This window comes from Lineus longissimus, chromosome 2, assembly GCF_910592395.1.
Source record: "Lineus longissimus chromosome 2, tnLinLong1.2, whole genome shotgun sequence".
Classification (NCBI taxonomy): Eukaryota; Metazoa; Nemertea; class Pilidiophora; order Heteronemertea; family Lineidae; genus Lineus; species Lineus longissimus.
Window position 1 is genome coordinate 6185341 of NC_088309.1, and position 25085 is coordinate 6210425.

Genomic DNA, 25085 nt, shown 5'->3' on the forward strand with positions numbered 1-25085 from the left:
CTTTGAGACAGTAGATGGTACAGTGAAAAGCGTCATATAAAAACTCACTATCATCATTATCACCTCGATCATGTTCGGGGTTGATTTTCTTTATGGATGTGACAAGTTCTGAATGACTTGACCAGTTAATTCTGTTTGTCTGTACCCAATACTCTTGTAGAGGTAAAGAGTTGCAGACTGTCTTTAAACCTTTGTAAATGGATGGAAATGCAGTGGAACTTCTCTTAGCAGACACCTCTCTATTAAGAACACCCTCTTTTGTGGACACATTTGGTCAAAAATTTCATTTCTATTGAATTTAACCTCTGTAATCTCTCTTTAACCTCTCAAATCAGGACAACACCTGTCAGTCTAAAGGGTGTCCCTAACAGAGAGGTTCTACTACAGATGAATACATCTGAGCCTTACATTGTAAGTTCTTTAGTCTATTGAGAGGGGTGCAAGGAGAGACTAAAATATTCATTTTTTAGGCTTCAACCTATTTTGAGATGCTCCATTAATAAGAAGAACCAATACTACAATGTACATAAAAGATTCTATAATAGATATTCGTATGATCCTTTTCCCGTAGACTGTTTAATGTTTTATATACATTGTTCATGCAGGAAATGAAGATGAAATCCATGCGGTCTAACCCTACTAAACATTGCTAAATTGCCCATTTTGCCGACAGAATTACATAATATCTACCTAATATACAAGACCTGGTACTTTCAAGGACAGATTGTTTAAGCAGTGACCAACTCTTACATGTAACTAGCTCACTGTCAGATAAGAGATGACATTAATAGATCATGTTAATCCTTGGTCAGCATTTATAGAAGAGTTAGCAATACAAATAGTCAGTCAGAAAAACCAAAATAAAAACACAGGTCATGTTGAAGAATGTCTAAGTAAAAGCCGGAGAGAGGATTTAGAGTTCTTCCTTCACACCCTTTGCATCGATCACGACTGAAGTCAACTGGGACTGGAATTTGCCTTCAACAGAAGTGACTGAAATAAGAATAAAGGTGTTGATAATGAAACTTAATCAAAATCTTAAGTGACTATTTATTGATAATCGTGTAGTTTTCAAATAGTTTCACAGTACACTCTCCAGCCACAGAGTATTGTAATTGCTAAATTTTTGTGCAGTTTTTTAGTTTTGTGGTTTTCTGAAAAATATCCTTTTCTAAGGCTTCCCTTACGCCTAAAAGATGTCTTTTCAGTCTTAGAAATGAATGAAGGAACCTTTAGTAATCCTTATCAAAAACCCACTTCTTCAAATGACAACATCCTGCACATTTCTCTCTGCTGTTAGAAGCTGGGCGCCACAGTCATGGGCCCATCACCAAATCAACCAAGCGAACTTACCTGTTCCACTCTCTTTTCCATGATCCACTTTATATTCCTCACTCTTCAATGGTTTGCCTGCGGCCCCCTGCAATATTTGACAAAATGTTATTAAATCTTCATAACATTTATAATGAGCTTGTTGTGACACAGTCAAGACTTGACTTGGTTCTACTCAAGCCAGAAACGGGAACTCTCTGTTGCAGATAAGAGTCACCTCATTACCCAGGCCTGTGAATGACTTTGCAATGTTAGCAAGCAACACGGGAGCACAGGATGAGAAACATCACAAACTATATGCTGTAACGAAGATGAAGACAAAAACTGTTACCGGTACTTACAGAAGCGTCTCCCATCCCTAACTTAGCACCCTGGATTTCTAACTTGAATTTCATGAAGAAGAGATAGGAGTTTCTTTCTGGACGGCTGACACTGCAGTAGTATTTCTTCATTCCTGCACTTTCTGTTAGGGTGATTATCCATTTCTGAATGAAATGTTTTTAAACACAAAGTTAGACTAAAACTCCTATACATGTACATGCATCTCGGATGTTTACAATTATGGAGGGGATTTTACACAACCAGGTCTCTTGCCTACTTTATACATTATCACAGCCCGAGAAAATTCACCTTCTCATTTCCTGTCTAAAACTTCTGTGCAGATCAGTTTGCTAAATTCGTCCTGCTGAAGATGTTGACAATATGACTTGATGATGCCTCAATTGCTTGGATAGCGATCGAGGCTTAGGTAGGGAATTGTATTGCTTACGAAGTTTCGCTTTAAAAGGGTTCCAACAACCATATGAATTCCTTGACTTGCTCCGTTTGGAGGCAAGTATTTACCTAAAATAAATCGCTGTTCTGCAAGGCGTTCATCTCTAATTTTGAAAAATGAAATTATCTCCAATTTCTCATCCATTCTAAGTGGGATCCACAAGTTTCTTTAAATTAAACTGAAAAATTTTATTACAATTTTTACCTCAATAAATTCAGGCCAAACAGAAATCTCACCAAGTGAGACACTGGAGGACTATAAATAACCTCAGGGCATATCTTTTTTTCACATAACTAATCTTATGAAAACAGCTCTGACCAATCAAGAAGGACCATTTACTTACTTCATTCGTACCTCCTTGAGCAACATACGTAAACTTGCAAACAACACCATTCTGAAAAGAAACGTTTCAATGATTGATGTTATGGCTAGGAATGCAGACTGGCCCTTATTCTGCTATTATCTCCTCTCCGCACACATATTTTAGGCCTATTATCTAACGGGCTCGTTCCATACTCTCACACGGACAGTTCAACGCGACTCCATCCGACGTCCATGGCGTTGGCGTTGTATAATGTGTGACCCTGTCCCTGGGAATCATTCTTCTATTCTTGCCACAGGTCATGCAATCAATAACAGTGTGTAGATTTGGGATGCAGGTTTGACGGAACACAAAAACTAATTGGAAATAATGGGATATCATTAGTTGCAGCTGTCAGCCAATGTCTGTTTGCCACGGCAATTTTAGTTCGAAACAGTCGATAGGTGGCGCAAAATAGGAACTGACCAATTCCCTCTCTTTTGAGTGCTCCTGTCCTCCAGGTTGGACGTTAAATTCTTCGAAATCATGATCAAAATCTTTCTGCTTTTCGGCTAAAGCTTTGTGCGTGGACAACAGTCCAATTATCACTGCGAATATGGCAATATTTTGCATGTATTTGCGGCAGAAAAATTTAGCAGCCGCAGAAATCTCCATTTTGGAATGTAGCAAAAATTGAAGACAGCTGCAAATATATCATCAGTTTTATCTACAACGTAGGTATAGAAATTTAAACAAATGAATACATCATCAAGTAATTATTCGAAATAAAATACTTTTATTAGTGTCAATAGCGTATTTAATTTTTTTAACTTTTCCTTTGCAACATTGCAAAAGGGGCTCAAAGTGCAAAATTCTCATATTTTTGTCTTTTCTCTTTGATATTTTCGTGATTTTACAGCTAAATCATGGCTGCAGATCCAATTCGATATGATGGGAAGGTTGTACTTGTTACTGGAGCTGGTGGAGGTGAGCTAGCATCTTTTTGCTAAACCTGGCCTTGGGCAAGACACTTTACCTTCAAGTTGACACAATGTCAGATCAGAAAGCAATCTAGCTTGCCTTGCCATTGATAACAATATTGCTTAGTGATTCTTGCGCACGTTTACTCCAGGGCAAATGCTAGCTATCCTCTCTCAATGCATTGGCTGATTGGGAGATTAAACGAATCACGGACACATCGCTAATTCATTGTGACAATATTTCCATTAAATGCTCGTCAAACAACGATTCAAGACTTTGTATTATCCTGGATGAAAAACTCTACCATGATGACAATTGCAGATGACTTAATGTTGTTTCAGGTCTCGGGAAGCAGTATGCCCTCGCCTTTGCGAAGCGAGGGGCGGCCGTTGTTGGTAAGAAATTCTTTTAAATGTCAGCCTCTGATCTATTTGGGACATTTGTATTTGAAAATTGCCAAGGAAAGATTAAAGGTCAAAGAATTTGTGCTGCAGGAGTAAGACAATCCTGGATTGAGCCAGTTTGTTTATTCCAATTATATGAACTCATCACATGTTAGTTATTTCTTCTATTCTAAAAAATATTGTCTTTCTTGAACTTTTGATAAACATTACCACAAATCACTGAACAGTCAGTCCAATTTTTTGGACTGCGTACTGTTCATAAATTTGATCTACCATAAAAATCTTATCATTTGCAGTCAATGACCTTGGAGGTGATTTCAAAGGTGAAGGTAAAAGTTCAAGGCCAGCTGATGTTGTAGTGGAAGAAATCCGTGCTCTGGGTGGGAAGGCTGTTTCAAATTATGGTAGGTAGCACTAGCAGTAAAAAAATGAGCTAGTCTTTTTTTTTTGGAGCAGGAACTCTCCCTTGATATACAGTGGAACTTTCTTAGCAGACACCTCTATTAAGGACACTAATTTTGGACCCAAATTGATTATTGTTATTCAAGTTGACCTCTCTAATCAGGACACCTCTCTATTAAGGTCAGCACTTGTCAGTCCAGAGGGTGTCCTTCAGAGAGGTTTTATTGTATTGGGGACGAAAGTATGTTTTGTTTGGTCAAGGAAACAAAAAACCTTGATTGTCATACTCTGCTTGTATCTGAGAGTGACCAGTTATGCAATATTATGCAATATGAATTGAGGTGAGTTGTGTTTTCGGATTGATGTGACACTTTGTTATGTATGGGTATTAAATTTGATGGTAAGTTAGTCTGATTCCTCTCCTTTATTCCAGATTCTGTTGAAGAAGGTGAAAAACTTGTTAAAACTGCAATTGAAAACTTTGGAAGAATAGGTAAGGGTGCTAAGTACCTTAATTATACAACAACTTTTGGTCCTGTTTCTAGAAATCATTATTATGCTCCTAAATAAGTTAATGTGCTGCAGTAGAACTATTTTTGTGTATGTTTGAGCAATCACCTTGAAGAATTTAAAAGTAAGTTTAAAGCTCTGCATCTGACTAAAGTTGAAATTGGTGTAAACTGCAAAGTGTTAAGGTCTTCATCCATTTGCACTTTAGATCAGTAAGTTAAATTACCATCAGGGTACTCTATTACCGAATTTTATTCTTTATTTTTTCAGACATTGTGATCAATAATGCTGGTATCCTACGAGACAAGAGCTTCGTGAGAATAAGTGATCATGACTGGGGTAAGGTTCATATATTGATTGTACGTCTTCTGATCCGTGACATTTTAGCACACCTAGATGACTGTTTTTTTACAAAATGCCTCTGGTAATATGGGGTATAGACTGAGCCTTAAGATAAGGCATGTAAAACTTTGTTGATCAAACAAAAAGTTGTCCATGATTGTTGCACTATGACATTTTGACTGGACTGACTTTGGCCGATATTCATAATGATATCCTTTATCTTATCTCATTCATAATTTGTTAGCCTAATAACATATTTAGTTGTCTGTAGTTAAACTTAGTATACATTATGGGTACAACCATGTACTCAAGCTTAAAATGTTCATTGCGGATTAAACAGCAGTCTGCAGAATAGGGGTCCTCCTCCCTTTCTCAAATTATTGGATCTGCCTTTTGCAGAGTTGTGTCTTATGGATGATTAAACTATTAATTTGTATAGCAAATAACTTATAAATAAATTTATCCATTGTTGTCCCTCTCAAGCCTCATTTATTTATATTTTTCAGATATAATTCACAGGGTCCACCTGCGGGGTTCATTTCTTGTGACAAGGGCAGCATGGCCTTATATGAAGAAGCAGGGCTATGGAAGGTATACATTTGCCGCCTGTCATTATGATGCCTCACAACTAAATCAAGCTAGATTTTAGATTGCAATATTAGCATGAGTGTATTAGTATACAATGTACATGTAGTAAAGTAATCTCATTTGATCTTTCAGGATCATCATGACTTCTTCTACTGCTGGTATCTATGGAAACTTTGGCCAGGCTAACTACGGTGCAGGTGTGTGATGATTACATACTCTGCACTCAACCACAGGAGCGAGAGGTTTAAGCTAAAACCTGCGTCATACAAATTTGTGCTCACAATAGGAGAAAAAGACTTTTCTCCTCCTGCGAGCATAATAGTACGGGTTTTACCTTAGACTTCACGCTCCTGTGCTTGCTCTCAGCTATGTGATAAAGCTTCGCTACTCTAGTTTCCCTCACCAGTTTTGATTTCTTCCTTATTTTATTGCTGGGTAGCTCGCACAAGCAGTGCAAATAAGCAAACGTGTCGCCTAGGGCATTATTACTGAGACATGTGTTGACTCTTTCTCAAATACGATGACATATGGGGCTCTGTGCCACCTATTAAAAAGGTGTGTATTCTGGGTAGGGCCTAGATGTAAATGTATAAACATGTTACTAACTTTTTATTATATGTTACGAGTTCGTCATAAACTGACTGATGCAGCTGTTCAAAAGTTCTGCATACTAATAAGTAACTATGAATTGTTCAAATACTTTATTTCTGTGTTGCCAAAGAGTGGTTCTGGTAAAATCATATTGAAGTTGAACTGAGACGGAATCTATAGGCACAAATATGCACACTGTGATAAACCTGATAAAATTCTGGCCTCTGAGTCTGAGACAGAGCTATCTGCACAAGTTTCTTCATAATCCTAATGTGGGGTTCCTGCTGATAGGGGCAGCCAGACTTAGCTCCTGCTTCTTGTGCCAGGCACCCGGTGAGAAGGCAGTTCTTATCCTATATTTTATTAGCTGCCAACCAACCAGCTTGCTGCCTTGGAACAAGCTATCATTGGGTTTCAGACCTTCAGCCTTCCGGTCACAAAGTGATTCCTTAAACTGCTAGGCCATCCAGATCTACAACATTTTGACTTCTCATTTTCATTGCAGCCAAACTTGGTCTGTTTGGATTGAGCAACACGTTAGCAGTTGAAGGAAAGAAGTACAACATACACAGCAACACCATTGCACCTACTGCTGGATCACGATTGACACAGACTGTCATGCCTCCAGGTATTGTTCACCTTCTGTCTTCAGCCAGAAGTAGAGTCCGTCACAAGTTACTTATATTTCTCACTTGATGGGGTCTTTTGCTTGCCTGACAAGAGACCAGGTACAAGGATTCTCAGTTTTACGTCTCATTCAATGGAATATTTTTTACCTATTGCATGTGTATCTCTTCCTTTCTCCTCTCGTGCAAAGGTAAACTTAGTCACTACCTCCTCCTGTCTGGAATCACTCTGCTATTGAGGTACCAGATGCTGCCAATACTGCCTGTTTGCAATTTTTCCTGAAAATCTTGTGTATTTTTTCAGACCTGGTTGATGCCCTGAGGCCGGAGTATGTTGCCCCACTGGTCATGTACCTCTGCAGTGATTCCTGTGAAGAAACCGGTGGCCTGTTTGAATGCGGTGCTGGATGGATGACAAAATGTGAGTTGTGGTGAAATCATTTGGTTCTTGAATTTGCTATTTTTGTCAGTCGAAGTACAATCAGATTGGGTACCAGTTCCCCCCAACTGAACTCAGCATCTTGTTCTTGGTGATGTTTATTTGGGCTGATATCACCCATCCTCAGAACCTGAAGAAATGCGCAACTCAAAAAGAGTTATACAGCCATTACATACTGTTATCTTGTATAATTCCTTGTCTGTTTTGCAGTGAGGTGGCAGGAGGCTGACGGAGCAATCGTCAGGAAGAAAAACCAAGACATGACGCCAGAGGCAGGTGAGTTGTAATCGGCTGGGCCAGTCAGCTTTCTGGTCAGAGCTTGCTGCTGATTCGTTTCCATTATGACTGGGAGTATCACCCCACTGTATGGGATGCTGGTCCATTCTAGTGACCCATTTACACTCCTTAGTGGATATGACCTACAACACTATTCTAAAAAAGACTATTTGCCCCTGTTGATTTGGTTGTTTGTTATGGCTCCCTCCCCTCAGTGCTCTATTTATAGAAACATGTTTTGTTTGCAGTTCGAGATAATTGGGAGAAGATAACAGACTTCACAAACAACCCTCGGTACCCCACAACAATTGGAGGTAAGTCCTGTTCATATGCTCCTTACACGAATTTCTGTCACTGTCAACATGAGTAAAACATAAATGGGGTCTTAGAGCAATCAAATATCAACTATTACTATTGCCACTTATGATTATTACAGAATTCCAGTGAAGAGGAGAGTGCTATAGATCCACTCTCCCTTTTTTTGGGGGGGGACTTGGAATAATCCAATGCCAACCGGCATTTACAAGAGTGCTGATTCCTTCATTGGCTATCTTTCAGGTAACACAGCCAGGCTATTGGAAGTACTGGAAACGATCAATGATTCCGGCGAGGACTCTCAAAGTTCAAGTAGCGCAGATAATGCAAGTGGGGGTCTAAACCCTGTAAGTTTGTAAAATTACGGCCTTGATATTTCTCAGATCTGACTCTGAGTGACTCCTTGAGGGTTCTTCTGTCAGGCACCAAACCATTGATGAATGACCCTTCTTGTCAGCTGACACACTTTTGTGAAAGTAGTTACCACCAAAGCATACTTTACATTACAAGCTCCAAATTTCATTGATTCATTGACTGATTATTACACAAAAACTCAAGTAAGAATACATTGTCATTGACATTTCCATTATCTATCGGTTTCTCAGTTTCATTGCTCTTGTTAAAATCATCACTTTGTTTTTATTGCAGGAGCTAGCAAAAAGATCAAACTTGCCATCGTCAACATTTTCATACACACCACGTGATTCAATCTTATATGCATTAGGAGGTACGTTCTCTTAAGTAAAACTTCCAACTAACAATCTGAACATTGGAACAAATAGTTGTCAACTGTAATGTGATGATGTTTAAAATAGTGGTAATAGAACTCCATGGCCAATTTCAAACATAACGTTAGACTGTGAATTGTTGCTTGTGGATGTTTCTGACAATGCTATAATTTCTTTTCAGTTGGTGTTTCAACGACACAACCGGACCACTTGAAGTTTCTGTTTGAGCTTGCTGAGGACTTCTGTGTACTGCCAACATACGGTGTCATTCCATGCTTTGCGTCGTCAACGAGCTTGTTTAATGGTTCTGTGCCTGGCTTGGAAATAGATGTCGCAAAGGTATGGTATTTACATGTATATAGTTTTCTCATAAAATATGTTTAGGTACATGTGTATCTCAATGTGTACTGCAACAAAATTGAACCAGATGCTGACCCAGTGATTTGGTTTTCTAAGGTAAGCTTGCTAAACCACAATATGATTTCATTCCTTGTATTCTTCCTTCAGGTCCTCCATGGAGAACAATACTTGGAGGTTTTCAAGCCTCTTCCTGCCAACTGCCAAGTGACCACCACACCATCAGTTGTCGATGTCCTGGATAAGGGCTCTGGAGCAGCTATTGTAGTCAACTGTAAGTCTACCTTCCATTCAAGACAACTGTACCTGAAGCTTGACCCCCCAAACATGTTTTTAAGTCTTCGGTAGCATTGAAGATCCTCTGAATTGTAAAATCATTGCTTATTTCCAACTACCAAATATGGGGAACAAATTACCTTATTTTAAAGTCAAGAGGGCAAAACCTAGCTACTTTTAAGTATAAATACCAGCAGTAGTGTACTTGGTTTAGTGTGCTCTATTACTGTCTTACCCTATCTTAACTTTGTTTTAGACACAGTTGATTTACATGTACATGTACCTCTTCCGTATTTAAAACAAATAACTTCTACATGTCGATGTGTAAAATGTTCATGTCTTTCTTTACAGATGACTCAGTTGATGAGAAAGGTGAACCTCTGTTCCGTAACCAGATGGTTGTCTTTGTGGTTGGCGCAGGACGATTTGGAGGTCAGAGGTCATCAGATAAGATCGTTCCTACCCAGAAGCCACCTACAAGAGCACCGGATGCGACCGTTCAGGAGAAGACTGGTCTTGATCAGGTCAGATGTGGTCTGTTTTATACAGGTTGTATCATAAATGAGGCAGCCACAAGGAGTGACCCAGTACACATGGCATCCAGAAAATGAAATTCATTGGATGATAAATTCAGTGAAACAGCTAAATTAGCCTGCCTTTCAAACCTCTGTCTTTAAGAAAGGCTTTCAGCCTCAGAGGGTCAATTTGCTGATGTTTGTTTAAACACTGCATCTCACTCTATGATACTTAAGACTTTTACATTCATGTTTTACTATTTTCCAGGCTGCTTTGTACCGCTTATCAGGTGACTACAATCCACTTCATATTGACCCAAGTTTTGCAGCAATGGGTGGTAAGTTCTTTATATATTTCAAGCACTCTTCAATCGGTGTTGGTTTGATTGGTTAAAAAATTTAATGAAATTGTTTATTGAAAATTATAGATCCATTTAAAGTAGTTTTGCTACATGTATTCTCGTTTTTTTCAGGTTTTCCCCAGCCTATTCTCCATGGCCTATGTTCCTTTGGCTTTGCAAGCAGACATGTGTTGAAACAATATGCTGGCAACGATGTGACCAAGTTCAAGTCCATCAAGGTGGGTTGACATATGTACATGTAAACACTTTGTCAAATGTGTATTTTGTTTTAAGGATGCATGCAGATTTTCATGCAGATGAGACAACCTTCATGGCAAATTTAACTTGTCATATGATGATCTATTAATGAATATATGTGTATGTTGAGTTGAGTCTGGGGTTTTTCTTATTTGAAGAGTATCAACACATCATTCCATATTATGTAATTGAAAATGTTCTTTTCAGGTTCGTTTCTCCAAGCCAGTTATTCCGGGACAAACGATTCAGACTGACATGTGGAAGGAGGGAAACAGAATTCATTTTCAATGCAAGGTAAATTTTAAAAGAGATCAAGTCTCTGTGTCCCTTTACAGTAGGTGTCGTTCCTCTATTTGTTCATGTTGTCATCGATTCTATGTTCCAAGAGCATTGGTCAATGTTTCTTGTAGGTACCTGCTTGCTGTCACATCCTGTTATGTTCGTTTCAGAGTCCCTATGACTCTCTCACTCAAACTGATTTTCTGTCTTTCTCAGGTGGTTGAAAATGGAGATGTGTGTATATCTGGTGCTTATGTTGATTTGACTGACGTTGCTGCAGCAACTGTTGGAGCTTTACCAGCTGGCTTCCCGAGTCAGAGTAACCTTGCCAGCAACGCCGTGTTTGCCGAGCTCAAGAAGAGGTTGGAATCCCAGCCAGGATTGGTAAGAAAGATCAAGGCAGTCTACCTGTGGAACATCACCAAGGATGGAAAACAGGCTGCTCAGTGGAGTAAGTTGATTTGTGGTTGTCATTTTCAGGAATAAAATTTATCAAAATAACTATTGCCAAAACATGTTTTTCCTATTCACTTAGATCGCTCGTTGACAACAGGTGTATTTCAGCACGTGTATTTGGCTGCTACCATTTAGCGTGACCTCTGTAGTCAAGGCCATTATCGTCTTATTGCACTTCCAGCAGTAATGATAGTGTCCACTTTAAAGTTTGCCTTGTTTGGGAGGCTAATGTGCATCAACAACTCATCTACATTGTACATGCAAGAAGTTCTGAATGAATAATCGTCTTTACCTTCAGCTGCCGATTTGAAAAACGGTTCTGGGGACATCTACCCTGGAGAGCCAAAGGAAGGAAAGCCTGGCTGCTCAATCACCATCAGTGATGAAGATCTTCTAGGCTTAGTCCAAGGAAAACTCAATGCCCAGAAGGTGAGTAAAATTGGTGGAACCATGATAGAGCCATAGAATTCAATTTAATGTACATGTACATCGTATGATGGTCTAGTCACCAGCGAAGTAATTGTTAGCTCGATGGAAATTATAACAAATGACATTCAAAGCTTAATGTTGTGATTCTTGTTTTTCAGGCCTTCATGACGGGAAAGTTGAAGATCAAGGGCAACATCATGCTCAGTCAGAAGCTCTCAGAACTTTTCAAGGACAATGCAAAACTGTAAACAGTGCTAAGTGGACTTGACAAATGTTCTTCGGACGTGTATTAGGATTATATAATTGTATCATCATATATTAGGATTATATGATTGTATCATATATAAACTTAGGACTCGTCAAGATTTAGCTAATTTCTCATCATTCCTTCTGATTCTGGATGATCAGTATGTACATGTACATCTTTATTTGCATATGTGTACACATGTACCGGTTTCAATATCTGCACATGATTTATATGACTGTGGTTGATAGCATAGATTGGGAGGGACTGGTACTCAATTTGTGATTCGATTTGTAAATTATGATAAATATTAAATTATGAAATTTTACAATTAAATATTGTTGTCCTTGTAATTTATTGTACTACAATTAAATCCATCACTTTGAAACATACCTTTGTGGCCACTTCTACCTGGAGGACATTGCTCAAAGCACATGAAACCTGCCTTTGTGGATGCCTTTGCCTGGAGGACATTCCTCAAAGCACATGAAACCTGCCTTTGTGGAAAGCACATGAAACCTGCCTTTGTGGATGCCTTTGCCTGGAAGACATTGCTCAGTGGACATACATGTAAAATATTAAGTTTCTATTGGTAATTTCCAAAGAGTGTAACCTTCATAATTCAGATACCTCTCATTGCAAGTGGATACAAGTCTAGCAAAGACTAGTTAACATGTGGTGCACAAAATGGGGAGGCGACACCTAACACCATAACAAGTTTTCCAGTGCTGACGTTTCTTTAAGAACAGGTCCTTCATCATTGCACCAGCTACACTCTGTACTCGGTAGAAATGGGTTGCCCCAACATGAGAAAGGGGTGCTTGGTCAACTGGTTGATCACTGCATACCCCCTTTCTCAGCACACGCCGATGAACAGTGTTTATTGAATATTGTGGTGGTATCCCCAGGTAGGACTTATATACACTATACATCACTCTTATCACCGACCAGCACTGTTCCATCACAACACCACACACACTACATGTACATGTACACAAGCTTAGGTTGCAGGGTTTTGACTTGTAAGCTCGTAATTATGGCATTCCTGAAGTCTTTGTCAAGTGAGGAAGAATCATCAAATCTTGAAGAGGGAGGGGCTTACCCAACAGTGACTTTGTCCTCACAAGACCATTTTTGTGATGGAAATATAAGCCACCACATGACAGTTTTTCATGCCTATCTCTTGTATTGACAGGGGTTTAAATTCTGCAATAGAGTAGACACTGCGACAAAGTTGTAATGCACAGAGTCATTCAATATATACGGAATCCTTGAGTGGATTTTCTGATTGGTCACTTCATGAAATCATCGACGATGTACATGTATATATCAACCAGTACACTTTGTCAAAGACCAAGGAAGAAGAAATTGAGTTTATTTAATTTATTTTTTAAAATTGAATAATTACATTTACAGAAAATTCCTATTAAATTACAATAACTTCTTGGTGCTAGTTTTTCTTTGGCTTGGATGCGTACTTTGACTTGCTTGAGAACCACAGGAGGAATGGAATGCCCAGGGAGGGAAGGGTCATCACTGCAAAAGCTGCCCAGTCAAGCTGAAAAGTGAAAGCAGGATAGAAATTTTCATCAAATTGAAAAATAAACAAAACACATTTTCAGAGGATTATTACTTGAAATGTGTGAAGCCAAAAAAGGACAAGGACATTTTACTTTTTTCGTATTGCTATTTCAATAAATGTAATCTGGTTGTGAAATCGACCTGGGAAACAAATAATTAAACCAAACTCTTGTAATATTCAGGACATTAGTTAGAGAAGAGGCATAGACATTGGAGCAATGGTGCACTGTTGTCACTTGAAGTCTACTGATAACAAAGCCACCCATAGAAAGGTGTCAAATGTTTACTTACGAAGTGAGGGGAGAACCTTCTGTCATATTCTTTATTTGGAATGATTTCTTTGTGACCTGGTGCACTGGTGTATCCCCTCTGAAAAAGAAAGAAAGCATTAACAACATTGTAACAACAGTTAAAATCTTTGGTACCAGACACAGTGAGTTTTTTATGGTAAGAACTCACATTACTCCACCTGTGGACATCATATGGTTCTGCCCTAGTCAAAGATACATTGAATGCCAAACTACATAGATGTTTTGGCTTTTTGATGCTATCAAAGTTGTACACCAGAACCAAGCTGTGTCACAAACATTTAGCAGTCCATGGCTACCTAATCCCTTTCAGGTCATACTTACAACAGTTTCCTTGCTTTCTTCACTTGGTGAATAAGTGAGCTCGGCCGAGGTGAAGTTGAATATTCCTGCTTTCGCTGGTTTCAGAACAACAACATGGGAGACATTGGTACCTCTGAAGTATGGTCAAGGACAATAGCACCTGGCTTTTAAAAGATTGATGAGATTTTGTAACAGTTTTCCAAGATTTGCAGCAATTGACATTGGTAGGGGTTACTGTTACCCCTTCCAATGCTAATTACGGTAAACCTTGCATATTATTCAAGACTCAACTTGGACAGTATTCTCGGTCCTTTATTAATGACATATCTATTCACTAAACCATTGACATGAAAGGATACGGTGCAACTCTCTCCCACTTGACGTTGAGAAATCCATGAACCGGCTCAAAGCTACCCTCGGGGAAGCTGGTGTCTGACAAAATGACATTGAATGCAGCACTGAAACATGAAAGAGAAGAACATACAATGACTCAACTTCTGAGAAGACAGGTCCAAATCGCGCAGGTTATTTGAAACTTGTATCTCTCTACCTCTGGACTACCATCCCACAAGTCTTCAGTACGTTACATACCTGCCACCAATGTTGTAGACTGCGTATTCGACAGTGACGTCCTTGTCCTCAACTATGATTTGGTTGAGTATATTCTTAGAGGCCAAGAGTCTTGCGCCAGGCTCATCATCAGCATGACTTGTGCAATACACAAGGCTGAGCAACACCGCAATAATGATACCCTTCATCTGGAAAGTCAGAAGAAGCCATTTAAGGACAGAACAAACCAACAGCGAACGAAAGACCGTGTGGTCACATACCAGTGTTCTTTTGTTTGTTGGTTGTGCCAAGTGCAAATTCAGGACAAAAAATTATTTTTTACCACAAGACAAAGTTAAGTACCAAAATCCCTGTGATCGGTTTGTTTGGCTTTTGTCTTGAACGCATATCTCACTGACATTAGTGACAACGACTGCATGCCGACTCGCCGACTAATACTAGTAATAGTACTATCATCTGATAGGCCTAATCATACAACCACATCTACGTGGTGATCTCACCTAGTCAAATTGGCTTGACTGCAGGATCCCTTACAAAACATTTTTATGTCAAGGGTTAGGGTTAGGGTTAGGGTTTATACTTTTTGTAAGGGATCCTGCAGTAGTGCCGTTTAACTACAGAGAATTGTACTAGGCATGTCTCCAAGTACAAATACCATCGACCAACATACAAGACATATGATATACATCATTACATGTATGAGCATGTACATAATGTACACGACTGCACTGATCACACTTAATTCCCCAAAAATACTCCAAATAGAAGTACTTTGCATGCACTACTGACGTTCAGACTTGGTCAAACGATGGGTCTTGTATCGAAGAGTTCAATGTTTACTCCAATTTCAATGAAGATTTTTCAAAACAGAAAAAAAGGCATGTTTTAAAAGCAAATTTCAAGATACCTTTCCAAACAAAAATAAAAAACCGGAAGAGGAAGATGTACACGTGGATCCGAGAGGATTGTGGGAAGGCCATGTGTTTTTGACAAATCTTACCAAAATAAAGTTCCTTTAAAATATGACATAAATAGCTATCACTGTTCGGTATACAACGTTTTAGTGGCAAAATATGATATCATGATGTATGATCATTCAGTGCAAGTGCAAATGCTGCAAGAAACTGACAGCGTTTGATCTTTTCATGGTTGGCGGATGAATGAAAAATGATAAGAAGTAACTATAAATAGACATCCTCCGCCATATTCGATACCGGTATACATTGTACATGGAGACATTCTGAGGTGCATACTTTTTAGGCCAACTTGACCTTTAGCAGGCTTCACTTGTTGTTGCAGATCATCCAAACCACCCTCTTAATATAGTTTTATCAGCAGCCTCTGATTTCATTGTTGCAAAGTGTTTTGACAGCTTAGATTAAGAGAGAGAACAGTACACAGTTCTGGTGTGTAACAGGAAAATTTGTTCCCACATGATCAAAGTCATTGTATCCGGTGCCTTGATTGGTATCAGGCTGTTTCGCTGCATTGCCAGTTCGCTACCAGTCGTTTCGCTACATGTGGCGGTCGTTTCGTTACATGGTAGGTCGTTTCGCTACATGGGTGGAGTCGTTTCGCTACATGATGGGTACGGTCGTTTCGTTACATGGAGGGCGTTTCGCTACATGGGTGGAGTCGTTTCGCGACATGGATGTAGGTCATATCGCTACATCGTAGGTCGTTTCGCTATATGGGTGGAGTCATTATTTTTACTCTATTTTACCCTACTATAATTCCCGGTGGTGACTACAAATTTATTATAGCACAGTTTGCCGGTAAAAAAACTTATACGGTTTGATGGCGCGCAAGGGGTTCTTGTCGTCCTGGCCTGGGTTAGGCCACATAAAAAAAAGAGTTGGTGATCGTCCCCGCCCGCCCCGTTATATTGGTCTTCTGCCCAAATCTGAAGTATCAAAATGAATCACAAACTAGAACTAGCTCTATTTAGCAAAAGTTGCGTGAAAAATTCGGGTGAGCGACATTCTGCACCCTAGCGGCCAATAATTAAACTACTTTCAGCCGTCTGCTCCGGTCTCGTTAGGGAGTTTTCCCCAAATGTACGCGATGATGACGTGCCCCATTAACAGGACGTAACATCTATTTTACAATGCGTTTCCAAAGTGAATGCATGAGGACAACCTATTTGTGTCGTATATCACTGGAAACGCCCGATTCCCGTGAATAAGGACAATCACAATGTATTACATTACCAAAACAAAAATGTGTCGGAAGGAACTATATGGATGGTCCCATCGCACCCCCCCTCCAGCAGTATGACACAGAAGGGCTAGTTGACTGTCCACCGGGGGGGGGGGGGGGTTGGGGGGAGCTTCCCCCCAACGCACTGGTAAAAACCTATGTCGACGGAGGGGGGTTTGGGGGTGTCCCCCCATTGTAACAGCTGTAGTTGTTAGAGCTTGCACTTAATAACATATGCTCGTAGGGCGGTTCGGGGGAGCTTCCGAGTTTTTGTTTCAAACTTTTGTCATGCACCCGCACACTTAGCCCGTTCAAACTGCATGCGGCAAAAATCAAATTTGGTTACTACGCCGTGAATAATGATGATGATAATGATGATGATGATGATGATGATGATAATGATGATTACCCGAAGACGAATCTGTAATTGTACTATACTCGAGCATTTTTTCCCTAAATTCACAACAGATATTTAGCCCGGAGTTTAGCACAAACTTAGGGAGTAATAGGGGAATAATGTAGCGAAACGACCTACATCCATGTCGCGAAATGACCTACATCCATGTCGCGAAACGACTCCACCCATGTAGCGAAACGCCCTCCATGTAACGAAACGACCGTACCCATCATGTAGCGAAACGACTCCACCCATGTAGCGAAACGACCTACCATGTAACGAAACGACCGCCACATGTAGCGAAACGACTGGTAGCGAACTGGCAATGTAGCGAAACGACAGTAAACCCCTTGATTATGTACATTGACCTGTTTTGCTTGTTCAAGCTTCTTTTCATTAGGCCTAAAAGTGTTGATCATCCAAATAAGTCCATTCTTAACCTCGCAAGAACGGGCTGTCCCTTGGAGCCGTCCTACAATGTAAGATGAGCTCTTTGCGGCCATGTTTCATTGTGTGTCAATATGTGTTTTGTTGAGCAATAAACATTTCCCATATCTTGTTTCCTATCTTGCACTGACAGTATTTAAAAATCTTATCTTTCCAGGTCAACTATAAGATGGCGCTGCCCAGGTTACCATTCCTAAGCCTGACTACAATTCTGGTTGTTCTTAGCCACCTCTCTACGGCCGTCGACCGATCAAACTTCAAGACATGTGACCAGAGTGGATTTTGCAAACGGCATCATAATATGCAGCCGGGTGCCTCAGCCTACGAGGCATTGATGGATACTCTAGACATTAAAGAGGCTGGGTTGACAATGACTCTGTTGAATGCAAAGGACAGTGTTAAGTTCAAGTTAGAGGTGTCGGGGCTTTCGGGCGGAATGGTTCGAATGAGGATAACTGAGCTTGAACCTTTACGGCCAAGGTATGAGCCACCTGTTGGTGATACTCTGGTGAGTGAACCAGAGTTGGGTGGGATAACCGTTGAGAAGAAATCTGACCAAGTTTTGGTTGGATATAACGAGTATCAGCTTGTCATCCAGGCAAAACCATTCAGACTTGACATTGTAGAAGGCAACACCCTAATCCTCAGTGTCAATTCCAAGGGGCTGTTGAAATTCGAACACTCCAGGAACAAGGGCGATGTGGAGGTGAAAAAGCCTGAGGAACAAGCGGGAGAGGAGGCCAAGGAAGGGGATGAGGAAACTAAACCTGACCCTCAACCTGCTGAGGAACCTGATCTATGGGAAGAGTCATTCAAGGGTCACGCTGACACTAAACCTAATGGACCTACTTCCATTGGTTTGGATTTTGCTTTCCCAGGATTTGAACATGTCTACGGTATTCCTGAGCATGCTGATTCCCTGGCCCTGAAATCAACAAAAGGTGGCGATCCCTACCGTCTTTACAATCTCGACGTCTTCGAATATGAGCTCTACAACCCCATGGCCCTCTATGGATCCGTGCCGTTGATGCTGGCACACAACGTAGAGAGAACAATCGGACTATTTTGGTTGAACGCTGCCGAGACCTGGGTTGATATTAGTAACAGTAAAGCAGATAAGTCTGTGTTCAGTAAGGTTGTTGACTTTGTTAAGGGGGACAATGACTTGCCTGAAGTGGACACCCACTGGTTTTCTGAGAGCGGTATCATTGATGTCTTCTTCCTACTGGGACCTTACCCTGACTCAGTATTCAATCAATATGGATCATTGACTGGAACCACTCCGCTGCCACCTCTGTTCGCTATTGCGTATCATCAGAGTAGGTGGAACTACAATGATGAGGAAGACATCAAACGACTTGATGCCATGTTTGATGAGCATGACATCCCTGTTGATGCTCTTTGGTTAGACATTGAACATACAGAAGGCAAACGATACTTCACGTGGGACAAGACAAAATTTCCACATCCTGATGATATGGTCAGGAACATATCTAAGAAAGGTCGGAAGATGGTTACAATTATTGACCCACACATCAAGAGAGATGATGGATGGGAACTGCACAAAGAAGCCCAAAGCAAGGCACTCTATGTGAAGAACAAGGATGGGAATGAGTATGACGGATGGTGCTGGCCTGGGTCGTCAAGCTATCTCGACTTTGTTGACCCCTCTGTTCGTGAGTGGTGGGCCGATCGATTCAATCCAACTCTCTATGAGGGCTCCAACTATCACCTGTTCACTTGGAATGACATGAATGAACCATCAGTTTTCAACGGTCCTGAAGTCACAATGTACAAGGACAATAAGCACTTTGGTGGTTGGGAGCATAGGGATGTACACAACATCTACGGTTTGTATGTGCAAATGTCCAGTGCACTTGGTCTGATCAAAAGGTCGGATAATAATGAGCGTCCATTTGTTCTGTCACGGGCAGTGTTTGCCGGTTCTCAGCGATGGGGTGCCATCTGGACTGGCGACAACACCGCTGAATGGTCACACTTGAAGATCTCTGTTCCTATGATCCTCTCTCTGAGTGTAACTGGCATCTCATTCTCCGGGGCAGACGTTGGAGGTTTCTTCAGGAATCCCGATAATGAGCTCCTGACCAGATGGTATCAGGCGGCTGCCTACCAGCCGTTCTTCCGTGCCCATGCCCATGTGGACACCCGTCGCCGCGAACCATGGCTACTTCCAACGGAGAACAAGCAGATAATTCGCTCTGCCATCCGGGCACGCTACTCCTTGCTACCATTCTGGTACACCCTCTTCTACCAGGGAGAAACAAGTGGTAGTCCCGTTATGAGGCCGCTGTGGGTGGTTTTCCCAAAAGATGCTGCCACCTTTGCCATGGATGATCAGTATATGTTAGGTAATGCTCTGTTGGTCCATCCAGTGACCGAGAGTGGCGCGACAAGTGTCTCTGTCTATTTCCCCGAAGGGATATGGTATGATATTGACAACTACAAGAGATTTGTTGGCCCCAAGACCGAGTCAATTCCAGTCACCCTCAGCAAGACACCAGTATTCCAGAGGGGCGGTGCCGTCATTCCACGTAAAGAGAGAATTCGCCGAGCCGCCAACTTGGGCCGTTACGACCCCTATACTCTCATTGTGTGCCTTGATAAAGATGGTACAGCATATGGGGATTTGTACATAGATGACTATCATACATTCCGTTACAAAAAGAGAGAGGAGTTTATCCATAGAGCCTTTTTATTCCGAGATAATAAATTGGAAAATAAGAATGTAGACATGAATGGTAAATATACCACAAAGTCTTCGCTAGAACGGGTCGTTATTGCTGGTTTGAAGAAGAAACCAACAAAAGTAGAAGTTTCAGGTATATTTTATAAAGCAAGAGCATTGGACTTTTCCTATTCGGGAGAGAAATATTTGCTTGTTATTAGGTTGCCAATGGTTAACATAGGTGATGACTGGACAATAGCGCTGGAATACTAATTTTTAGGTACGAATAAATCTTTGTGAAAGGCGGTCTGTTCAACAACTTTTTACACCCAACTTTCATCCATTTTTGCCACTACTACTGTAAACCTTGAAATTCAATTATGTTCAATAGTACATGTACTGTAAACACTTGCAAAAATTCACCTGCTAACCTGGTACCAGTAATTCTGGTAGCCGCCAGTGTACTTTCTGTGTACATATTCTTGCCGTGCTGATGATATGGCTCTGTCTTGTCCCTCCAGTGTGTCCAAAAATTTTGATTTGGAATGACAGTGTGCGGTATCCTTTTCATCTTAAAATATGTGACATTAAAGAATGTCTGGAAGAGGTCTGGAATTGACTTAGTTGCCAGGCCTTGGACTGTGCACCTTAGGTAAATTTGGGATCGATCTAGACCATGCGATGGACGGGACACAGCCAACTTTAGGCCACACTTTTTTATCACTTGGATTAAAACACAAAACCATGTGGGAAGGGAAAATAAAAATGATGGGTAAATTGGGTCTCAAAACTAAACAAAACAAGGTCAATTTTGAAGCAAGGGCTTCATACTAAAAATGATATTTTCAAATGAAATGTTTGCTGTGTTTTATCAAAATATGAAAAAAAATAACCACAAAATATAAATTTTTACAGCATGCATTCTAAAGGCTTTAAAAGTCCTTTCGATTATAAAACTTTTCCTCCTTCATTAAGAATTGATGTGCTGAAATTTTATTTTTTTTATTCCGTTTTCTCCAAAACCACAGGGGGCAGATTTGTAATCCAAATATTATGATAAAAAATGTGGCCTTACAGTAACCGTTTCAGTAATTAGCTTCTCAGTTGTTTGTGTTGAATTGGATAGTGTGATTTGACCACAGTAACATACATAGGGGCCTAGTTGCAATCTCCATGCACTGGTCTCTCATATGTGCTTTTGTATAAAGTGCTCAGCAGATTCATCTCTAAGAGACTTTTACAAAGAGTGTCTCAAATTTTTTCCGAAATGATGTGATTGTGTTGTTGTCCTATGAAAAGCGTCCCAGTCCAAACATTTTCTATTTAAATGAATTCAGACAAGACTGATTTGACTTTGATTGAACAAGCGGAGTTCTTACTTCTTACATTGTATTGAAAAAGTACATGAATATTTCATTGGTTTTGAATTATGATGTATTAAAATTGTCTGAAAGGCTGCTGCTCTGTCACTCTGGTCAGGTGCTGTCTTGACCTTAGAGATTACAAATGTACTGCACTTGCCTTATAATGGATGATATTATGCTGCCATGAGTCCGGATGGCCCCTGACCAGTTTTATAGTTTCAGGGCAATCGAAGACTGACTTGACCTGTCAAATATCATGAGAGTGGGCATGTCCTTAAAATTTATGCTTAGAAAACCGTCCAGAAGTTGCAAAAATACCAGCTCAGAATGACGTTTAGACAATTGTCCAGATGTGAGCAGTTTTTTTCTTCAAATTTCTTATCTTAATTAATACTTATGATTGCGACCTTTCTCAGTGCATGTACATAGTGTGTTTGTATGATTGAGTGCATTTTGCATTTTGGGTTCATATACCATTTGTACACTAATTTCTTTATAAGGCCAAGGCACATAGAAGATGTGTTGCCACATAATGCGCATGTTATGATTGACACATGAACGAAAGTTCAGGGTACATTGCACATTGGTTCCAAAAGACTTCTGTTCATGCGTGAATCGTGCCATGTGATGAAACACATCATTATGGTGCATGTCATCAAGGCTTGTCATCATGGTGCCTTGGGCCAGGTTTACATCTACAGGTTATCCTGTCCTGGCCAAATACAGCTGGTCTCATTATTTCATACATGTACAATCATCTTTGTTTAGGATGGGAGCATCATGTTGTGAACTGTGTGCTGTTCTTTTGTGCTTAACATGTGCTATGTTTTTTGCGTAATTTAATCTAGATATTGAATGTAAATTAGAAGTGTTTCCTTGGTAGGATGTGAGTGTTCCTGTGGTAGACTATGACCTGTCAAATATGGTGCCACTACACAGATTATCTGGTGAAAGAGACTCAGTAGCTTAGGTGGTCAGTGCTTTTAGGTCACGGAGTTCTTCCCGAGTGCAAAAGTTAGTTTCCCTCTTGCTTTAGACATTTTCAGGGCATGCTACGCTACATGTACCTTGGAAGAGCAATCCTACCTTGCTCTAGAATTTGTTAAAGGGTTTCTATTGGGCCGCTCTACCTTTAAAAATTGCTGGCCACATTACCTTGTGTTGCACACTGGCAAAACTTCATGAATATCAAGCAGGGCACCCCCACCTTGAGAAAACCTTGAGAAGAACTCTACACAATGTACAGTGAATTTAAGATAATTTAACTACATTTGTTTTGTAATTGTACTTAATTGAAACGGTGGAAATTGTCTGATTTTCTTTTGTATCTATAGTACACCTCGGACACTGAATGATTTGCAACATGTATGACATGTTGTTATTCTGGCTTGAGTCGGGTTGCTGTCCTCGTCCTGGTGATGAGTGCCAGTTTTGCCCCACTTTGTTATTTGTTTATCGTTGGCACTGGGATCGATAAGTGCTTTGTCAACTCGAATGAAAATGCCACACAACCTACATCATTGGCCTTTCCATCTACTGACACTCTTTTAAAGAGTCGCTCAGTGTCTTTATCATATTTCATTCAGAGTTTTGTCTTCATGGCATAATGGGTGATATGAATAAAGACTAGCAAATGCTTTTATTTCAATTTTGTACAGAAAGGCCTAGTGTAAATGTACATGGAGTTTCAGATAAAAGCATTTGCTAGTCTTTATTCATATCACCCAGTTTGCCTTGGGAAGGTGCTTTCTAGTTTGTAACTAGTGAGCCTTTGTTCAAGATGGCCAGGCCCATTTGAAGGTGGAGACTTGCCTGCCAAGCTCCTCCTTCAGAAACTATTGAAAAATTGAAATAATTCTGTCTGCAAATCAAGAGGTGTTACTGTATTAATGCGGCAAGCTCGCACTGTTGTTGCATCGAATTGAATACACTAGTTCTTGTCACAGCAGGCTTGTCAGAATCCTTTGTCAAATAAATTTTATCCGGGTATAAGGCTCTTGAGTTCCTTTCACATCTCAATTCTATATGCCACAATAGAGCCAAACAAGTCAAATGTTGTTCATAATAGACATATTCAGTTTGATGAACCCGTGTGAAGTTGCTTTTCTCATGTTCTGTGAACTGTACATAAGGCCTATCACCATTATCGAAGTTCTCAATAAAACTAAATCAGTGTCCTAATCACGCCTGGATGTTACTTTGTCTTCACAGGCTGTCCGAGGAATGTTCGTTGTCACTGCGAGTGGCTGTGTAGGTCAGAGACATCCAAGGGGACAGGACATCCACTCTCGATTCTGCATGAATAAGATTGCCCTCTTTTATCCTGAAATAACCTGATATGAAACCCTTGTTCGTCAGGATGCATGGAGGAGGAACATACTGTAAGGAGACGTCTCAAAACCCAGCTGTAACATACAAGAACGTATTTTATGGAAAGCTCCACCCTGAAAACTTCTGAAGCCCAGAAGTTCTCTGATTGCGACAAGCAGCCTGGGGCAGGGACAGTTTCAGAGCCAAGGCATCTATGGATAGATAACATTGATCCACTTCAGTCCTTGTGCAACATTGAACAGAAGACACCGTCACAGATGTTGCTTTAATACCGAGACCAGATTGTGACTTAGCTTTGTCTATCGTCCTTAGTGGCCTGTCCTTAGGCAATATCGATGGCTTGAACAGAAGACACCATGGCATAGGTTATTTTCATGCCGAGACCGGATTGTGACTTAAATTGCCTGTCGTCCTTGGTGATCAGTGCTCAGCTCGTTGTCCTTGCATGATGTCCTGTCCTCATGCAAAGAAGTTTTCATGTAAAGACTAGATTGTGACTTAGCAAGTCTATCATCCTTGGTGTTCTGTCCTCAATCAACTTCTATGGTTTAAACCAAAACATACCATCCAAAGTTTCTATGTACTGAAGACAAAGACAGGGCTTGTTTGTTGTCAAAAAAATGTTTCTATTACCTACCAGCTTGTTTTTCGTCCTTGGGGCCCTACCCTTATGCAACCTCCGTCGCATGAAACGGAACACACCAAGTTCTTTCTATATGCCAAGAGCAGATTGTGGCTTTGCTTGTCTATCGTCCTCGTTGGTGTCCTGCCCTCATGGAACTCCATGGCTTATAACAGAAGCCATCACAGAAATTGCTTCTATGCTAAGACCAGATTATGACTCTTGTCTATCGTCCTTTGTGTCCTGCCCCCATGAACCACCATGAACCAAAGACGCCGTTCCCAATATTTTCGGATACGAAACATGCAAAAGGGCCTATATATTTCGTCCCGAAACTCTCCGTGTCATTTGTGGCGTAACGGGAAATTCTGACTACATTCTAAAACTGCATGTTTTCGTTTTCATGGTTATTTTGTCCGTCATGTGCGCGTCTTTAGATGAAATTTAATTGCGTATAGATGACAATTCACGTCAACTCTCAGTGGCCAAGTATATTGAATCGTGTATTGATT

General features: G+C 40.5%; 4 protein-coding genes across 7 annotated transcripts; 2 read left to right on the plus strand and 2 right to left on the minus strand.

Annotated features, from left to right (window-relative positions):
• Positions 1 to 523: 523 nt before the first annotated feature.
• Positions 524 to 3113, minus strand: LOC135503619 (myeloid-derived growth factor-like). The gene is made up of 5 exons (XM_064797253.1): positions 2895 to 3113; positions 2451 to 2501; positions 1674 to 1817; positions 1354 to 1420; positions 524 to 993 (listed from the first exon to the last, which is right to left on the minus strand). The coding sequence occupies exons 1-5, from the start codon at positions 3081 to 3083 to the stop codon at positions 914 to 916; spliced, it is 531 nt and encodes a 176-aa protein (XP_064653323.1). The 5' UTR covers positions 3084 to 3113; the 3' UTR covers positions 524 to 913.
• Positions 3058 to 12077, plus strand: LOC135503599 (peroxisomal multifunctional enzyme type 2-like). Of its 3 annotated transcripts, none has more exons than XM_064797219.1 (23): positions 3058 to 3142; positions 3328 to 3395; positions 3731 to 3784; positions 4090 to 4197; positions 4629 to 4688; positions 4976 to 5044; positions 5554 to 5638; positions 5768 to 5832; positions 6732 to 6854; positions 7157 to 7273; positions 7502 to 7567; positions 7816 to 7881; positions 8126 to 8229; positions 8531 to 8609; positions 8792 to 8949; positions 9118 to 9241; positions 9595 to 9767; positions 10027 to 10096; positions 10232 to 10338; positions 10565 to 10651; positions 10853 to 11087; positions 11391 to 11521; positions 11680 to 12077. In XM_064797219.1, the coding sequence occupies exons 2-23, from the start codon at positions 3335 to 3337 to the stop codon at positions 11767 to 11769; spliced, it is 2232 nt and encodes a 743-aa protein (XP_064653289.1). In that variant the 5' UTR covers positions 3058 to 3142; positions 3328 to 3334; the 3' UTR covers positions 11770 to 12077. The 3 variants fall into 3 exon arrangements, with proteins under 3 accessions (XP_064653289.1, XP_064653290.1, XP_064653288.1); XM_064797220.1 differs by lacking the exon at positions 3058 to 3142 and adding an exon at positions 3163 to 3180; XM_064797218.1 differs by lacking the exon at positions 3058 to 3142 and having other exon boundaries at positions 3256 to 3395.
• A 1056-nt stretch (positions 12078 to 13133) lies between these two features.
• On the minus strand, positions 13134 to 15482 carry LOC135503618 (translocon-associated protein subunit beta-like). Its single transcript, XM_064797252.1, has 6 exons — positions 15435 to 15482; positions 14549 to 14715; positions 14317 to 14415; positions 13979 to 14090; positions 13638 to 13715; positions 13134 to 13323 (listed from the first exon to the last, which is right to left on the minus strand). The coding sequence occupies exons 2-6, from the start codon at positions 14713 to 14715 to the stop codon at positions 13216 to 13218; spliced, it is 564 nt and encodes a 187-aa protein (XP_064653322.1). The 5' UTR covers positions 15435 to 15482; the 3' UTR covers positions 13134 to 13215.
• Positions 15483 to 15650: 168 nt separating this feature from the next.
• LOC135503596 (neutral alpha-glucosidase AB-like) lies at positions 15651 to 23801 on the plus strand. 2 transcript variants are annotated; one of them, XM_064797211.1, is made up of 2 exons: positions 15651 to 15772; positions 17728 to 23801. In XM_064797211.1, exon 2 carries the CDS (start codon positions 17740 to 17742, stop codon positions 20527 to 20529), a length of 2790 nt encoding a protein of 929 aa, XP_064653281.1. In that variant the 5' UTR covers positions 15651 to 15772; positions 17728 to 17739; the 3' UTR covers positions 20530 to 23801. The 2 variants fall into 2 exon arrangements, with proteins under 2 accessions (XP_064653281.1, XP_064653282.1); XM_064797212.1 differs by lacking the exon at positions 15651 to 15772 and adding an exon at positions 15880 to 15933.
• Positions 23802 to 25085: the final 1284 nt, after the last annotated feature.

Bases quoted from the DNA above. Each gene is read 5' to 3' on its own strand.
- LOC135503596 (XM_064797211.1), top strand. From the start codon at position 17,740: ATGGCGCTGCCCAGGTTACCATTCCTAAGCCTGACTACAATTCTGGTT.
- LOC135503618 (XM_064797252.1), bottom strand. From the start codon at position 14,715: ATGAAGGGTATCATTATTGCGGTGTTGCTCAGCCTTGTGTATTGCACA. The intron at 14,416-14,548 runs GTATGTAACGTA...TTCATGTTTCAG, and splicing joins GTCTACAACATTGGTGGCAG to TGCTGCATTCAATGTCATTT. The intron at 13,716-13,978 runs GTAAGTATGACC...TTTCTTTTTCAG, and splicing joins AAGAAAGCAAGGAAACTGTT to AGGGGATACACCAGTGCACC.
- LOC135503599 (XM_064797219.1), top strand. From the start codon at position 3,335: ATGGCTGCAGATCCAATTCGATATGATGGGAAGGTTGTACTTGTTACT. The intron at 10,097-10,231 runs GTAAGTTCTTTA...CGTTTTTTTCAG, and splicing joins AAGTTTTGCAGCAATGGGTG to GTTTTCCCCAGCCTATTCTC. The intron at 11,522-11,679 runs GTGAGTAAAATT...CTTGTTTTTCAG, and splicing joins GAAAACTCAATGCCCAGAAG to GCCTTCATGACGGGAAAGTT.
- LOC135503619 (XM_064797253.1), bottom strand. From the start codon at position 3,083: ATGGAGATTTCTGCGGCTGCTAAATTTTTCTGCCGCAAATACATGCAA. The intron at 1,818-2,450 runs GTAAGTAAATGG...CATTTCATTCAG, and splicing joins CTCAAGGAGGTACGAATGAA to AAATGGATAATCACCCTAAC. The intron at 994-1,353 runs GTAAGTTCGCTT...TTCTTATTTCAG, and splicing joins TGGAAAAGAGAGTGGAACAG to TCACTTCTGTTGAAGGCAAA.